The following is an 18,594-nucleotide window of genomic DNA, read 5'->3' as shown; positions in this document are numbered from 1 at the left end:
TTACATAAGAAGAATTCCAAGAATATGTGCTGTAAGATTGTGACTTTGAAGAACAAAGCTCACTTGTATGTACATTTTCTATAATGATTGTGGGAGAAAAATCAGTTTCATTAATGACTACTCACATGATACACTTAATTGTTTCAAAAATTCTTTTAAATAATTAGTATAAAGAATGAGCAAAGTTCTCATAATGGTTAAAACCTATTGTGAGGCAGGGTATGGAAATCGTGAGTGAGATCACAAGGCATCCAATTGTACTCATATAAAGAACACTGCTTGTGCGTATGATTGCTATTCAGGTCAAAGCTTTGAGGCATTTTTGACCTTATGAAGCAGTTGCATGGCAAGAGATCAAAACGTGAAAAAAATCATCAGCTGGGAGGACTGCTCTCTTGCATTTCAAACTCAGATTTGACTTGAATAATACCTGGACACAAGCTGAGGGTATTTAAGTTGATTAGAAAGTAGCCTAAGAAGATAGAAAATACTTTGTTTCTAAATGTTGGAGAGATAATAACTCTTGCTATCTGGAGGCTTACAATGAGAAAAGAGGGAAAATACACCCTGGATTGAGTTCTTTAAAAACTCAAATGATCCTGATTCCCTGCAATTTTTTATATATACACTTGTTGTAATTTGTGCAATTTTTTCTAATTGCCTTGGTCCTGATCGATATATATTTTATCCTGATCATAATTATGAAATATGATAGTGATGAATTCCATCAACATTTGCTTGTCTGGAAAGGATTTTATTTTTCCTTCACTTATGAAGCTTACTTTGGATATGAAATTCTGCCTTGGAAATTCTTTTCTTTCAGGGTGTTGAATGTTAGCCCCCAATCTCTACTGGCTTATAGGGTTTCTGCTGAGAGATCTGCTGTTACCCTGATGGGCTTCCCTTTGTAAGTGACCTGGCCTTTCTTTCTGGCTGTCCTTAACATTTTTTCTTTCATTTAAACCTTGGAGAATTTTATGATTGTGTATCTTGGGGTTGGTCTGCTCAGTATCTTGCATTTCCTGAATTTGAATGTTGGGCTGGCTTTCTAGGTTGGAGAAGTTCTCCTGGACGATATCCTGAAGTATGATTTCCAACTTGGTTCCGTTCTCCCCATCTCTTTCAGGTACCCGGAACAGTCTTTGCTTCAGAATTTACATAACCCCACATTTCTCAGAGGTTTTGTACATTCATTTTTATTCTTTTTTTTTTTCTCCAATCTTGTCTGCCTGTCTTATTTCAGCAAGATAGTCTTCAAGCTCTGAGATTCTTTCCTCTGCTTGGTCTATTCAGGTGTTGACACTGTGATTGCGTTGTGGAGTTCTCGTATTGTGTTTCTCAGCTCCATCAGGTCATTTACGTTCCTCTGTAAACTGGTTATTCCTGTTATCCGCTCCTGTTTCATCATGGTTGTTAGCTTGTTTGCACTGGGTTAGAACATTCTCCCCTAGCTCAGGGAAGTTTGTTATTACCCACCTTTGAAGCCTACTTCTCTCGATTCATCCGTATCAGCCTCAGCCCACTATCTCACGCCAGTCAGAATGGTGATTATTAAAAAGTCAAGATACAACAGATGCTGGCAAGGTTGCAGAGAATTGGGAATGCTTTTACACTGTTGGTGGGAATGTAAATTAGTTTAACCATTGTGGAAGACATTGTGGTGATTCCTCAAAGAACTAGAACCAGGAATACCCAGCAAGGCCGGTACTGGGTATATACCCAAAGGAATATATATCATCCCGTTATAAGGATACATGCATTTGTATGTTAATTGCAGCACTGTTCACAATAGCAAAGACATAGAATCAACCCAAATGCCCATCAATGATAGACTGGATAGAGGAAATGTGATACATATACACCATGGAATACTATGCAGCCATAAAAAGGAATGAGATTATGTCCTTTGCATGGGCATGGATGGAGCTGGAAGCTGTTATTCTCAGCAAACTAATGCAGGAACAGAAAACCAAACACTGCATGTTCTCACTTATAAGTGGGAGCTGAACAATGGGAACACATGGGCACAGGGAAGAGAACAACACACACTGTGGCCTATTGGTGGGAGAGGAGGAGAGCATCAGGAAAAATAGGTAATGGATGCTGGGCTCAATATCTACGTGATGGGTCTGTAGGTGCAGCATACCACTGTGGCACATATTTACCTACATAACAAACTTACACGTCCAATACATGTACCCTGGAACTTAATAAATGTGATAGTAAGAAATTTATTATAATTAATATTCTAAAATATAATTTATGTGATTCGAAACATTACTTTCCTCATTTTACTGAAATCACATGTGCTGTTGAAAGGGTATATTATTCATATGCTTTAAAATTTGATATGGTAATTGTAATTACCATATTATACCATAAATTGTAATTATCATATTTAATATGTAATTTATAGTAAGTATTATACACCAGGTGCTTTGGTGTAAGCATATATGTATACTTTTTTTTTCAAGTGAGTAAAGTTGTGTAGTTTTGTGAATTTTTGGTAGAATAAATTGTCTTCTTTCTCAGGAATAAGGAAAGTTGTATGACTTATTAAGGTTCAAATATCTCTTTCCCATTTTGTGAATATTTTGCTGTATTGCTAACAATAATTTTTGCAACATTCTCAACTGTGAGCACCTCTTTAAGATAAAATATATATGCTCAGAATTTGCCTCTTCTTGTACATGGCAGTTCAGGTTTATGCTGTATATGTTTGTGCCTACATTCAAGGATGCCCAAAAAGAGAAAATGATTATTATATAATTATGTGTATCTTCTATATCATCTATATCCTGATGAGAGATTTATTATATGTGCTGCCAAAGCAAGCACCTGATGAGAGATTTAAAACTCCTATCAAATAGTAATATGTAACATAACTGTAAATGATAAGCCAGTGCTTTTTATTATACCCAATATGCAAATAAAAATATACAAATGTACCAAGAAGAAAATTTCTTTATATGCTCTTCTTTTCCGAGTCCATTCTCATTCTTTAAAGATCTTCTATTTTAAGCCTTCATAAAATATTTTATGTTCACATTCTGGGTGTACCCATTCTCAGAGCATAATTTTGTAGACCTCTTTGTACAAGAGGGTTATAGTTGCAAATGGGTTGCCTCTCGTCTTTTTTGCCCACTAATTTTAATTAAAAATACTCTAAGCCTTTTTAGTTAAAAGCCCTTTTCATTGCTTCCTGAAAGCTCTCCAAGACTAGTAAGCCTGATGCCAATTAAAAAAAAAGAAAATGATTTTTTAAAAACTAGAATTAAAATAAAAATACCTTACTTATTTTGTGTTCCCTTTTTACTTAAGTTCATAGAATTAGCTCCCTTAAATTTCAGAACATCTTTTGGGTAATTTCTCAGGTTAAAGGTTTTATTAGAAAAATTTGATGTTGGCCAAGCGTGGTGGCTCACGCTTGTAATCCCAGTACTTTGGGAGGATGAGGCAGGCAAATCATCTGAGGTCAGGAGTTTGATACCAGCATGGTCAACATGGTGAAACCCCATCTCTACTAAAAATACAAAAAAATTAGCCAGGCGTGGTGGCAGGCGCTTGTAATCGCAGCTGCTTGGGAGGCTGAGGCAGGAGAATTGCTTGAACCCGGGAGGTGGAGGTTGCAGTGAGCCCAGATCATGCCACTGCACTCCAGCCAGAATGACAGAGCGAGACTTCGTCTCAAAAAATAAAAAAAAAAAAAAATAAAAAGAGAAGAAAATTGGAAGTTACATCTCAAATAACTTTGGAAATTAACTATCATTTTGCTACCTCCAACTATAATAGGTATTTGAGAATGGGCCTTGTACATCAGTGCAATAGGTTTTACCTTGTAAATGCATTGTCTGTAGCAATATAAAATGTAGTAAGCGCTAAAAAATGTAATACATTGAGTCTGAGTTAACTCTTGGAATCTCTCATTCTTTATTTATAAATTTAAAAGAAAGGTAAGCTAGGCAGATTTCTATAGTGGCCATCGAGTTCTAAATGTCTTTGATATGTTTCTCTTTGCTTTTATGTTAAACTCTGGAGTACTTAGTGAAGAAGATTCCTACTTTCTCCATTGGAGAGGTAGCTAAAAAATAATGATAGTAAAATCCTACCCCTATTCAAAGGAGACTTACTTATGAAATTATTACACTGTATTCATCGAGTATGTCATTAAAATACCATAAAGACAAAATGCTCAACATCTGTATGATATGCCTATTATCTCCTGACAAAAAAATGAAATAACATAGAAAGAAAAATACAAGTCTTTTTCCTAAACCTATACTTGATAATATCCATCCCTAATTATAGAATGTGTTTCGTTACATCAGTATTAGATAGTGTGTAGAGGAAGGCCAGATGGATCAGAAAAATTAAATCTCATTGCTTTGGAATTTGCAGGTGCAGTTAATTCACACAATTGCTCAAATTCTGCATTTAATATGAATCCAGAAGACAACATACATCTCTTCTTTCTGATACAAGATACATTAAATTGGACAGACAGTTTTACAGAATAAACCTTCTTAATTATCATGTAATATTTATTTCAAAGAAACAAATGACTTATGATGCCTTCTAAGTATTAGACAATAATTTTGCTCATGATTTCAATGTCAGTACTTATTCCAGAAGTTTTATTACCTTATTATCAGAATCAAGACAGTAATTAATAGAAAATTTAAGTTACCAGGCTACTGTCATGAACTTTGGCACTCATTGTGTGCTACATTCAGCTATGGGAAGTCCTCTATACTTCATAAGATAAAGCATTTTACATCCTTGTGATTAGTAACTCAGCTTCCTTTGTGACCACCTGATCTTTTGCCCAAGGATTCTCCCAAAGTTCAAAATATAAATATTTTCTTTTGCTTAGAGATGCAAATCTTTACCAGATTTTTGTGCCTTGTGCTACCATGCCTGTGGAGTTGGTTTTTAAGCATGGCTATCAATTATTATCTAAAGCTGTTGCTATTATTATGCAGTATGTTTTAAACTGCTGAAGTGCAATTCCTCCATACCCATTAAAACTCATTGATCACTCCAAAGGGTTACATATACATATACAAACAACGTAATGAAAAACCTCGATCCACATTGTCAACCTGATAGTGTGTGTGTAGTGTATTTTGAGTAATTTTGTACAGATTTCAATATAGCATGTCAAAGCCAAACATATTTAACATTGAGTAATTCTTCTATATAATAGTTATGACATGCCATCGTTTACAATTTCAATATTCTGAATTTATATATGTGTGTGTATGCATAGAAACACACACCACTTAAAAGGAAACCATCATTCAAAAAAGTGTACAAGTGTAGGAGCAAGTGAGCATAGCTGATAAGAATTGGATGAATGAACAATCAGATTTGGATTTATATCTATGCTTTGCTACTAAAAAGTTTTATCTGCCTAAACAAGGTCACTTTCATCTATAAAATAGGAATAATATTAGTACTTACTCTTAGGGCCATTGTGAGGTAATTAATAATAGCTACCATTTATTAAAGCTTTACAGCATAGCAAGGGAGTATTCTAGATCTTTTGAGTAGGATAATCAGTTCAAAACACTTATTGTAATGCCTGGATAATGCAAAAAGCTTCATAACTGGTACCTGTTATTGCAAGTATTAGTATTTTCAAAATAAAGATTTTATGCTAAATTAGGTAACTAATACTTTATAGCTTGAATCTTTCTAGTAAGTATCTAAATATTCAAATACTAGAATATCTCAAAAGGCAAGAAGTCGAAATCTCTTACCCCAGCATAACGACTTACAAAAGCAAGGATATGTAAGTAATTAAATGGAAAGTTAAAAGTTGCAATTATCAGTCAAAAATAAAAGGAAAATTTATTAGCCTGTTACACTGCTATACAGACATACCTGAAACTGAGTGATTTATGAAGAAAAGAAATTTAATTGACTTGTTAATGTTTGTGACATTATAGTATTCCTTGGTGTATATGTACCACATTTTCTTCATCTAGTCTATCACTGATGAGCATTTAGGTTGACTCCATGTCTTTTCTATTGTGTATAGTGTTGCAATGAACATACACATGCATGTGTCTTTATAATAGAATGATTTATATTCTTTGGGAATATACCCAGTAATGGGATTGCTGGGTTAAATGGTTTTTCTGCCTCTAGGTCTTTGAGAAATCTCCACATTGTCTTCCACAAGGGTTGAACTAATTTACACTCCCACCAAGAGTGTAAAAGTGTTCCCTTTTCTCCACAACCTCACCAGCATCTATTGTTTTTTGACTTTTTAAGAGTAACCATTCTGACTGGCGTGAGATGTCATCTCATTGTGGTTTTGATTTGCATTTCTCTCATGATCAGTGATGTTGAGTTTTCTTTCACGTTTTTAGGTCACATGTATGTCTTCTTTTGAGAAGTGTTTGTTCATGTCCTTTGCCCGCTTTTTAATGAGGTTGTTTTTTTTTCTCGTAAATTTGTTTAAGTTCCTTGTAGACCCTGGACCATTGTCAGATGGATAGATGGCAAAACTTTTCTCCCATTCTATAGGTTGTTTACTCTGACAGCAGTTTCTTTTGCTGTGCAGAAGTTCTTCAGCTTAATTAGATCTCATTTGTCAATTTTTGCTTTTGTTGCAGTTGCTTTTGGCATTTTCCTCATGAAATCTTTGCCCACGCCCATGTCCTGAATTTTATTGCCTAGGTTTTCTTCTAGGGTTTTTATTGTTTTGGGTTTTGCATTTAAGTCTTTAATGCATCTTGAGTTAATTTTTGTATAGATTGTAAGGAAGAAGTCCACTTTCAATTTTCTGCATAGGACTATCCCAGCACTATGTATTAAATAGGGAGTCCTTTCCCCATTGCTTGTTTTTTCAGGTTTGTCAAAGATCAGATGGTTGTAGGTGCATGGTCTTATTTCTGAGTTCTCTATTCTGTTCCATTGGTCTATGTGTCTGTTCCTGTACCAGTACCCTGCTGTTCTGGTGACTGCAACCTTGTAGTATAGTTTGAAGTCTTAGCTTTTGGGCTGTGACAATGGGGTTTTGTGGATATAGGTTCATGTCATCTGCATACAAAAATAATTTGACTTCCTCTCTTCCTATGTGAATACCCTTTATTTCTTTCTCTTCCCTGATTGCCCTGGCCAGAACTTCCAATACTACGTTGAAAAGAAGTGGTGAGAGATGGCATCCTTATCTTGTGCCAGTTTTCAGGGGGAATGCTTCTAGCTTTTGCCCATTTGGATGTGGGTTTATTATTTATGGCTCTTATTATTTTGAGGTATGTTCCTTCAATACCTAGTTTATTGAGAATTTTTAACATGAAGGGATGTTGAATTTTATTAAATACCTTTTGGTTGTCTATTGAGATAGTCATGTGGATTTTGTCTTTTGTTCTATTTATGTGATGAATCACATGTATTGATTTGCATGTGTAAAACCAACCTTGCATGCTGGGGATGAAGCCAACTTGATTGTGGTGGATAAGCTTTTTGATATGCTACTGGATTTGGTTTGCCAGTATTGAGAATTTCTTCATCAGTGTTCATCAAGGATGTTAGTCTGAAGTTTGCTTTTCCTTGCTTCCTTCCTTCCTTCCTTCTTTCTTTCCTTCCTTCCTTCCTTCTTTCTTTCTCTTTATTTCTTTCCCTTTCTTTCTTTCTTTCTTTCTTTCTTTCTTTCTTTCTTTCTTTCTTTCTTTCTTTCTTTTTCTATTTCTTTCTCTCTCTCTTTCTCTCTTCCTCCCTCCCTCCCTCCCTCCCTCCCTCCCTCCCTCCCTCCCTCCCAGGTTTTGGCATCAGGATGATGCTGACCTCATAATATAAGTTTGGGAGAAGTCCCTTCTTTTCAATTTTTTGGAATAGTTTCAGTAGAAATGATATCAGCTCTTCTTTGTACCACTAGTAGAATTCAGCTATGATTCCATCTGGACCTGGGCTTTTGTTGGTTGGTAGGATATTGATTATTGCCTCAGTTTCAGAACTCATTATTGATCTATTCAGCAATTCATTTTCTTTATGGTTTAGTCTTGGTGGGGGAAATGTGTTCAATAATTCATCCATTTCCTCTAGATTTTCTAGTTTATGTGCATAGAGGTGTTTATAGTATTCCCTGATGGTTGTTCGTATTTCTGTAGAATCATTGGTGATATTCATCTTCTAATTTTTGATTGTGTTTATTTGATTCTTCTCTTTTCTTCCTTATTAGTCTAGCTAGAAGTCTACCTTTTTTATTTTTATTTTTTTTCCAAAAACCAGCTCCTGGATTCATTTAGTTTTTTGGAGGGTTTTTCATGTCTTTATCTCCTTCAGTTCAGCTCTGATCTTGGTTATTTCTTGTTTGTGTACTCTTGGTTCTCTAATTTTTTTAATTGAGATGTTTTGCTGTTAAGATCTTTCTACCTTTTTGATGTGAGCATTTAGTGCTATAAATTTCCCTCTTAACACTGCTTTAGCTGTGTCCCAGAGATTCTGATAAATTGTCTTTTTGTTCTCATTAGTTTCAAAGAACTGCAGAGATGGCAGCTGGTCTTCCTCCGAGAAGCTCTGTCCCAGGGAGAGATCAGAGCTCTATCCGTAGAATCCTGTGTGAAATGGCTGAAGCCCCCACAGGGAGGTCCCACCCAGTAAGGAGGATGGATCAGCATCCCACTTAAAGAAGCAGACTGGCCACAATCTGGCAAGGGTTGCCACACACTTTTAAACAAACAAATATCATGAGAACTCTATCAGGAGAACAGTAAGGGGGAGGGCCACACCCATGATTCAGTCCCCTCCCACCAGGCCCTTCCTCCAACACTGAAGATAGAATTCAACATGAGGATTTGGGTGGGGACAGAGAGCCAAACCATATGATAAAATAACAGCATAAACAAAATGAATTTAAAATTAAAGAATAGCTGAATATTTGGTAATTGAAACTACATTCATATGCTGCGTGACAACATTTCAGTCAATGATGAACCACATATATGACAGTGGTCTCATAAGATTATAATACTATATTATTTTTTACTTTTATTTTTGCTTCAGAGGTACATGTGGAGGTTTGTCATATAGATAAATTGCATGTCACAGGGGTTTGGTGTACAGATTATTTCATCACACAGGTAATAAGCATAGTACCCAATAAGTAGTTTTTTTAATCCTCACCCTCCTCTTACCCTCGAGCCTCGCATAGGCCACAGTGTCTGTTGTCCCCTTCTTTGAGTCCGTGTGTTCTCAATGTTTATCTCCCACTTAGAAGTAAGAAAATGTGGTATTTGGTTTTCTGTTACTGTGTTAGTTTGCTTAGGATAATGGCCTCCAGCTCCATCCATGTTGCTGCAAAGAACATGATCTCTTTTTTCATGGCTGCATAGAATTCCACAGTGTATATGTACCACATTTTCCTTATCTAGTCTACCACTGATGGGCATTTAGGCCGATTCCATGTGTTTGCTATTGTGAACAGTGTTGCAATAAAATATACATGTGCATGTGTCTTTAGGGTTGAGGGATTTATATTCTTCTTGGTATACCCAATAATGATGATTGCTGTTTCGAATGGTAATTCTTGTTTACGCTCTTTGAGAAATCACCAAACTGCTTTCCACAGTGGCTGAACTAACTTACAATAATATCAGCAGTGCAATAAACATTCCCTTTTCTCTGCAGCCTTGCCAGCATCTGTTATTTTTTGACTTTTTAATAATAGCCATTCTGACTGGTGTCAAATGGTATCTTATTGTGGTTTTGATCTGCACTTCTCTAATGATTAGTGATGTTCAGCGTTTTTTCATATGATTGTTTTCTGTATGTATGTCTTTTTCTGAAAAGAGTTCATGTCCTTTGCCCACTTTTTAATGGCGTTGTTTGGTTTTTGCTTGTAAATTTAAGTTCCTTGTAGATTCTGGATATTAGACCTTTGTCAGATGCAAAGTTTGCAAAAATTTTTCTCCCATTCTGCAGGTTGTCTCTTTACTCTGTTGATAGTTTCTTTTGCTGTGTAGAATTTAATGAGGTCCCATTTTTCAATTTTTGTTTTTGCTTCAATTGTTTTTGATGTCTTTGTTATGAAGTTTTTGCAGTTTCAATGTCCAGAGTGGCATTACCTGGGTTATCTTCTTAGGTTTTTATAGTTGTTGGTTTTAGATTTAAGTCTTTAATTCACCTCGGGTTAATTTTTGTATATGGTGTAAGTAAGGGGTCCAATGAATAGGCAGTCCTTTCCCCATTGCTTGTTTTTGTTGATTTCATTGAAGAACAGATGGTTGTAGGTGTGCAGCCTTACTTCTTGACTCTCTATTCTTTTCCATTGGTTTATGTGTCTGTTTTTTGTACCATGCTGTTTTGGTGACTATATCCTTTTAGTATAGTTTGAAGTCAGGCAGTGGGATGGTTCCAGCTTTTTTCTTTTTGCTTAGGATTACCTTGGCTATTCTGGCTGTTTTAGTGGCTCCATATGAATTTTTAAATAGTCTTTTTCTAATTCAGTGAAGAATGTTATTGGTAGTTTTTTGGGAATAGCAATGAATTAAAAAATGCTTTAGGCATTATGGCCATTCTGTCAGTATTGATTCTTCCATGAGCATAGAATATTTTTCCATTTTTTGTGTGTTATCTCTGAGTTACTTGAGCAATATTTTGTAATTCTCATTTTAGCAGTGTTTCACCTCCTTGGTTAGCTGTATTCCTAGGTATCTTATTTCTTTTTGACAATTGTGAATGGGACTGTGTTTTTCATTTGGCCTTAGCTTAAATGTTGTTGGTGTGTAGGAATACTAGTGATATTTATACATTGATTTTGGATCCTGAAACTTTGCTGAGGTTGTGTATCAGATCAATGAGCTTTTGGGCAGAGACTACAGCCAAAGTATAGAATCTCATCGTCTGCAAACAGGGATAATTTGACTTCCTCTCTTCGTATTTGGATTGCCCTTATTTCTCTTTCCTGATTGCTCTGGCTAGGATTTCTAGTACTATGTTTAATGAGATTTGTAAGAGAGGGCACACTTGTCTTATGCCAGTTTCCAAGTAGAATGCTTCTGGCTTTTGCACATTCAGTATAATGTTGGCTGTGGACTTTTTAAAGATGGTTCTAATTACTTTGAAATATGTTCCTTCAGTGCCTAGCTTGTTGAGGATTTTTAACATGAAAGGGTGTTGAATTTTATAGGATGTCTTTTGTATGTCTACTGAAATGATCATATGGTTTTTGATTTTTTGTTCTGTTTATGTGGTGAATCACATTTATTCACTTGTGTATGTTGAATCAACCTCGCAACCCTGGGATAGAAGCTCTTTCATAATGGTGGATTAGCTTTTTGGTGTGCTGCTTGATTTGGTTTGCTAGTATTTTGTTGACTATTTTTGCATCTATGTTCATTAGGGACATTGGCTTGAAGTTTTCTTTTTTTGTTGTTGTGTGTCTGTCAGGTTTTGGTATCAGGACAGTGCTTCCCTCACAGAATGAGTTAGGAAGGAGCTGCTCCTCAATTTTATGGAATGGTTTCAGTAGGAATGATACCAGCTTTTCCTTCTATATCTGTTAGTATTCAGGTGTGAATCTGTCTGGTCCTGGGCCTTTTCTGGTTGCTGGGCTTTTTGTTCCTAATTTAATTTCGGAACTCATTATTGGTCTGTTCAATGATTCTATTTCTTCCTGATTCAAACTTGGAAAGTTGTATGTTTCTAGCAATTTATCCATTTCGTCTCGGTTTTCTAGCTTGTGTGCATAGAGGTGTTCATTATGAATAGTCTCTAAGGGTTTTCTCTATTTCTGTGGGGTCAATGGTAACATCCCCCTTGTCATTTTTTATTGTGTTTATTTGAGTCTTCTCTCTTTTTTTCTTTGTCTAGGTAGTGGTCTATCTTTATTATCAATTCTTTCAAAGAACCAGCTCCTAGATTCATTGACCTTTTCTGTGCTTTTTTGCATCTCATTTTCCTTCAGTTCAGCTCCGGTTTTGGTTATTTCCTGTCTTCTAGCTTTGGGGTTAGTTTGCTCTTGTTTCTCTCGTTCCTTGTGATGTTCGTTTTGTAATTAGAGATCTTTCTAACTTTTTGATATGGGTGTTTCGTGCCATAAGCTTGCCTCTTAACACTGCTTTGGGTGTGTCCCAGAGATTCTGGTATGTTACATCTTTTAAAATTTTCATTAGTTTCAGATAATTTCTTGATTTCTGCCTTAATTTTATTATTTACCCAGAGGTCATTCAGGAGCAGTTTGTTTGATTTCCATTTTAATGTATAGTTTTGAGCAATTTTCTTAACATTGATTTCTGTTTTTATTGCACTGTGGTCCAAGAGTGTTGTTGGTATAATTTTGTGGGTTTTTAAAAAATTTTCTAAAGATTGTTTGATGCCCAACTCTCTATCATATTTTTATTGCACCTTTAGATATGTTTGGATACACAAATACTTACCATTGTGCCTACACTATTCAGTATAGTCACATGCTGTACAGGTTTGTAGCTAGGAGCAATAAGCTATACCACATAGGTTGGCTGTATAGTAGTCTGTACCATCTAGGTTTGTGTAACTACACTCCATGGTGTTCGTAAAGGGACAAAATTGTCTAAGGATGAATTTCTCAGAATGTGTCCCAGTCGTTAAGTTATACATGACTTGTAGAGATTCCTAACAAACTGGAGACAGTGGTAGAAAAAAAGTATTTTATTTCACTGTATGTCCTTTTATATTCTTTAAATTTGCTTAGATGTACTTATATTTCTTTTTTTAAATGTGCATTTTTGAAACAAGTGGAAGAGAAGATGGAAAGAAAGAACTTCATTGCTTGAGCATAGTTTGTTTTTTCCATGCCTATCCAAATAACACAATCTTACTGCAAGAAGAGGCACACCCTGGAATAATATCAGGATGCTGGCAAATGCTCTTCCAATTTTTCTCAGAATGAGAAAATGTAAATTTTAAAGTTCAGATTTTTTTAACATACGTAATCTTATGAGTAAGAAGGTTGACTATAGAAAAATTCTTCAAATTTCCCTGAGCGTTTTGAAAAGATAGTGGTTACTGCTGATATTTACCATTATAGAGCACTTATTTTATTAAGATATTATGTCATTTAGTTCTCAAAACCAGGACTGGCTACATAATTTGTGGGCCCAGTGCAGACTGAAAACAAGGGCTTCCTGTTCAAAACCTAAGAATTTCGAGACAGTGGAAGCAGAGCTTGAAAACAAGTGTGGAAGCCTCCTGAGCAGGGGCTCTGGGCAACTGCATAAATTACCAGCCCATGAAGCTGTCTTTGCTTGTAACACACCTGTGAAGAAATGTGTTACTCCTACTTTAAATATGAAGAAAATAATGCACAGATTTGAGATAAGAACCAACCAGCCCCAAATGTCACAGTGTATAAACTATGGATCTGGTGTTTAATAATTGTGGAGACTGGCTCCAAGGCCTCTACTTGTAACCACTCTAAGAGGAATCAGCTCCCAAATGTAAAGACAAGTATTTCTAAATGATTTCCCATTTTTACTAGAGAAATTAACTTATAGTTAAAATGAATAGTATTTTAAAAAGAAATGTATTTTCCTTTCATGATATTATTTGAGAGTCTTAAATAGACTTATAATCAAAATGAAGAAAGGTGACTGAGTAAAAGTATAATTAGCTAGATAAAAAGATTGTTGAATATAGGTCTTAACTATATTCTATTCTAGTTTTGACTCTGTCATATTAAACATTTTAGTGAAGGCACTAAGTTATTCTTACCATGCTTGAAGTTTTCCTCATTCTAATGCATTGAGTGACAGGAGTATAATTCTATAGATCTTATTATATAAATAGAAATGATAGATTTAAAACAACAATTGGGCAAAACTTTTAAAATTTTTCTGTGCTTATAAAAGCAACATTTTGCAGATAATATCTTATAGAAGAAATTTGGAAACTAAAGGAATACAGAAATATACACTGTACAACGGAAATTATCTCTACTTTCTCTGTCAAAAACCAACCAATGTTTATGTCTAGCATTGTTTACTCAATACTGTAAAGCAAACATTTTCCAGTGACATTAAAATATTTGAAATATAATACTCCATCCACATTCATATACCATAATTTACTTAAACCATCATCTATGACATGAGGTTGTTTCCAAAATTTACTGTTATAAAGATCCTATAAACAAGGATAAATATTGTATCTAGCCTTCAGCATCAAATTAAATCTAAATGTTAAAATGCTACCTGAGAGAAATCTGTTTTCATAACATTTAAAGAGAAAATTACTTGATTACTGTATGTTTGGTGTCTGTAATTATTTTGCATACTGGTATTTTTCACGTGGCATTCATCTTCACAATTATTTGCGTGATTATCATCTTCCCTATTTTACCGTAAGGTTCCTAAATATGGAGTTTCTATTTTACTCATTTCTGAATGTCCTTTAGTGAATATATATTCAATAAACATTAGAATTTTATAGAAACCTTGTGGTTCAGCGGCTGAATAACTTACATAGTTTTAGAATTCTTTGATTGACTATGGTGTCCAAAGCCAAGAAACATTGGTTTTGGATGACGAATCAAATTAGATCTACTACTGGCAAATAACTGGCATTATAGAGTTTGAAAAAGATATTTTTCAGGGTCATGATTATTAGATTTCAAATATTTGAGACTGTCAGGTAGAAATGATACTCAACTTACTCTGCTTTCTTTCAGAGTTCAAAACAAGTTTTAACAAAAGGAAGACTTAATAAGGCAGGATTCTTCTGGTTGTTAAGAACGTCTTTCCCAATGGGGAAAGTTTGCTTCCGTGCTAAGAAAGGATCTTTTTGTTTCAGGGAGTAGTGAGTTCTGTAATAATCAGGAGGTTATGTTAAATGGCCTTCATAGTCCCTCTCCTGTCTATATTTCCTAATGATTCTAACACATAATTAAGTGTTTACAGTCAATAACTAGAAGCCATAAGGAAATTTAGTACATGACTGATTGTTTTTTATTCTGATTATATGAAGTGGGTTTTGAGAGTGATTATTAATTTGTTATATGTAATGGGTTCTACCCTATATTTACAGGGGGAATGCACAGTTTTCTTATTTCTCCATCCCAAAGGAAATGAAGTAGTATTTTTCAATTACAGTGTAGTAGTGATTATTATATGGGACAATTACAGGCTCATGTCTTACTACTCTTTTATTAAAAATGATTCATTTTTCTTTCTTATAAGGTTTAGTATATTTTTAAATGCAGCTTCACAGTATATCATGTTGTCATTTCCCTGTCCCCTCCATGGGCACATCTATCTAATTTTATAAGTAGATATCAAGAAAATATTAATATTACAGAAACTAAGAGCCAAATTTTTAGTAGCACAAATGTTCTATAAGATTAGATATAACTGCATAAATTAGCTTCGTATTTTGAGAATCTCTGGTCTGTATGTTTAAAATTAGGTGTTTCTTAATCTGCAAAATATTATCTTCTAGCCACCACTGTATGCAAAGAAAGTTTGCTCATGGTTAAAAAAAATTCAAATAAAAAAATAAATTATCTTGGGATCCTACTAAAAACTACATTTTCTTTGCAAAGAAAGTTTTCTCATGGTTAAAAAATATTCAAATTTAAAAAATAAGTGCTCTTGGAATCCTACTAAAAACTACATTTTCTTTTTGACTAGAAATCTAATTTTATCACGTAATGGTCATTTTGTGTTGGGTGCAATGTTTGAGTTTCTATTTTAAGCTTTTTTTAGAGCTATGTTGCTTTCTGCTTTCGTCTTGACATAACTTGTCGATAGATTATAATTAAAGTTGTTTGAGGTTCAGTGATTTATTCTAAATAGTGAATCTATGGAGATCCTAGAGAAGATAAAACCTGTGCTTGGCAAATGTAGAAACTGTAACTCTCATATCCTTTTAGCCTACCAAGATGGAAATCCTTCAGGCCCTCACGTATGTAAAGATGTGTCTTCAACAAAAGGTAGCCTTTTTAAGCTATATATGTCAAAGCAATTTTTACTTAAGACATCATGGAAAAGATTTCATTCCTTCACTGTTCATTGCCAATTTGGAAGCTGAAATAAGAAGATCCTGAGGCTTTTCCCATTTCCTCACATGAAAGGAATCAGTCCTCCTGAATGAGGACTGGGAGATTACTACAAACCCTTCCCTTACCTCTTGGCAAATTCAGGAAAATTGCTAAAATGAATCTTGACCCAGCCAGATCCCTGCTCCTATGCTTGTAACTAAAGGCAGTTTCAATGCAGGCCTCTTGTGATTTCCTTGGAAACAGACCTTACAAATAAGTTGGATTACCAGAAGGATAATGATTACCATCCCAAGAGGTAACGTTACAATCATCGTGAGAGGAGCTCTGTGAGACGGAGAATATGATAAGGAATGACTATCTCACCATTATATGACTTGTCTATCTCGTAATGCCAACATATTGAGGTGATGGCCTCTCATGCCTTGGCTCACAAAATGTATTATTCCAAAGATGGATGAACTGTTGCCCCCCGCCCGCTGCCAAAAGTATGAACAGGAGGTAATTGAGATTCTAAACCAAGAAGTGTCTCCAGTGATGAATTTTGGGAACTCAAATATTTGAACATAATCACTAATTTAAATCAAACGAGTAGTGTGTTTTTTAGCATTTGAATAACATTCAACATAAAGATATATATGGACTAATAGGTACTTTATGTTAATTTTTTATTGTAATTTTAAAAGATATTTCACTTATTTGATTAAAGAGTCGTTCATTACCAAGTTTATTTTATTTAAAAATGTATAATGGAAAATAATCAATGTATATGATAACCAAAAAATGTATTCTACAAACTATTAATAAGCATTTTAAATGTGCTAGGCAATGGAATTGGTACTGATATATGTTAGTAAAATTCATATTAATGTAAACATTTTAAACAGCATGTAGAATTAACTATCAGAATGAATTATACTCTACAGTTTTCTCCTTTGCCCCCACCCCTTATTTCCTACAGTTTGACCACTATATTGAAGGGGCACTAAATTTTCTTTCGATGTTGAGATTACTTTCCTTTGCTATTTCAGTCAACCTAACTTAAGTCAGATAAAACAATTTTATTAGGCTTCAGTATGTTGCTATTTTGATCTGAAGGTCAATCTACCAACAAGCAAGAACAGTTTCTCATTATTTTCCTTTTCCACTCCAAGCAGTCTTTACTGAAGTCTTTCGAGCAGTGTCTGACCTCTGTTTCAATACTTCTCGCAGATTTCACAGGCTGTCACCACCACTCAGCCATCACTAACACAGACAACTGTAATGGAAACAGTAACTATGGTGACCACAAGGGAACAAATCCTGGTAAAACATGCTCAAGAGGAACTTCCGCCACCACCTCCCCAAAAGAAGAGGCAGATGACTGTGGATTCTGAAATTAGGAAAAGGTGAGAGCATCTTAAGCTTTTATCTGCAAATGAAGTGGAGAAAACTCATTTACAGCAGTTTTGTTGGTGGTGTTTTCACTTCAGCAATATTTCCAGAAGCCTCGGGTACCTGTAATGTCAGTTAATGTAGTGAGAAAAATTACGAAGTACATTTTAAAACTTTCCCAAGAAATCACTATTGCAACAGAAACTAAATGCTTAATGGAAATGGTGTTTTCTGGAGTGAAAGAAGAAACTATAGGTGATAAGCTACTGTGTTAGCATTTTAATCCTAAAAGTTTCTTTCTTTTTTTTTTTTTTTTCCCTTATAAAGGGCCTGCTTGTTGAGTCCCTAGTTTTGCATTAAATGTCTTTTTTTTCCAGTAGTGGAAAGTGCATTTTCATGAAGAAGTACACCTATCATAGATGAGATCCATCCTGCTAGTTTACGAGAACATGATGTCTGAATCTGCGCATCCTAAATCAGGAGGAATTACAGAACAGATTTCCTGTTCTTTGATATTTATAAAGTCTTATCTTGAAGGTGTTAGAATTTTTAACTGATCTTTTTGTGAATATTCAGAATTATGCATTTTAGATAAGTTAGGTATTATGTAAATCAGTGGATATATTACAATGATGGTAATACAATTTTATGAGTGCAAAGCTGGCATAACAATTATTTTAAAAGGTACAATTTCCCTTTCATTCCAGTTATTGTAATTCTAAGATTAAGAAAGAACATTAAAATCTGCCGTATGTTTTTAAGCAGCATATGTTTAGAAACTCATGGAACACTTGACATTAGAATTTGTGTATACCAGGGTAGAGAAGTATGAAAAGAACACACATCTAAAAATACCATATCAGATGTTCTAAGAAAAAAATAAATCTAGAAACATTATTCAAATATATTATTTGGGACTTTCAGTACTTCTCTATTAACTAATGACTTATGACCTACTTTGATAATTCCAAAGTAAATCACTGGGACTTTTCTCCCTGGTTGTGTCAGCTTGGCTAAGCAAATCCGCTAGTCCATGGGTCACCAAACTAAGGCCTGCTAACCAAATCTAGCATGCTGCCAGTTTGGTATGGCTCATCAGCCAAGAAGTGTTTTTACATTTTCAAATGGTTGAAAATAATCAAAAGAAAAATAATATGACATGTCAAAATTATATAAAATTTAAATTTCAGTGTTATAAATAATGTTTTAGTGGAACAGAGCCATACTCATTTACTTAT

At 34.7% G+C, this 18,594-nt stretch overlaps 1 protein-coding gene across 1 annotated transcript in view; it reads left to right on the top strand.

Moving 5' to 3' along the window:
• Positions 1–18,594, top strand: part of DMD (dystrophin) — a 1,770,560-nt gene that overhangs the window by 289,959 nt on the left and 1,462,007 nt on the right. The window contains exon 15 of the mRNA XM_030807549.1: positions 17,195–17,370. Coding sequence (XP_030663409.1) covers positions 17,195–17,370 — 176 coding nt within the window. The remainder of the gene's footprint in view (positions 1–17,194; positions 17,371–18,594) is intronic.

The sequence above is a fragment of the Nomascus leucogenys genome, chromosome X, assembly GCF_006542625.1.
Source record: "Nomascus leucogenys isolate Asia chromosome X, Asia_NLE_v1, whole genome shotgun sequence".
NCBI lineage: Eukaryota > Metazoa > Chordata > Mammalia > Primates > Hylobatidae > Nomascus > Nomascus leucogenys.
Note: the sequence above shows the minus strand (reverse complement) of the source record. Positions and strands in the feature narration are given on the sequence as shown.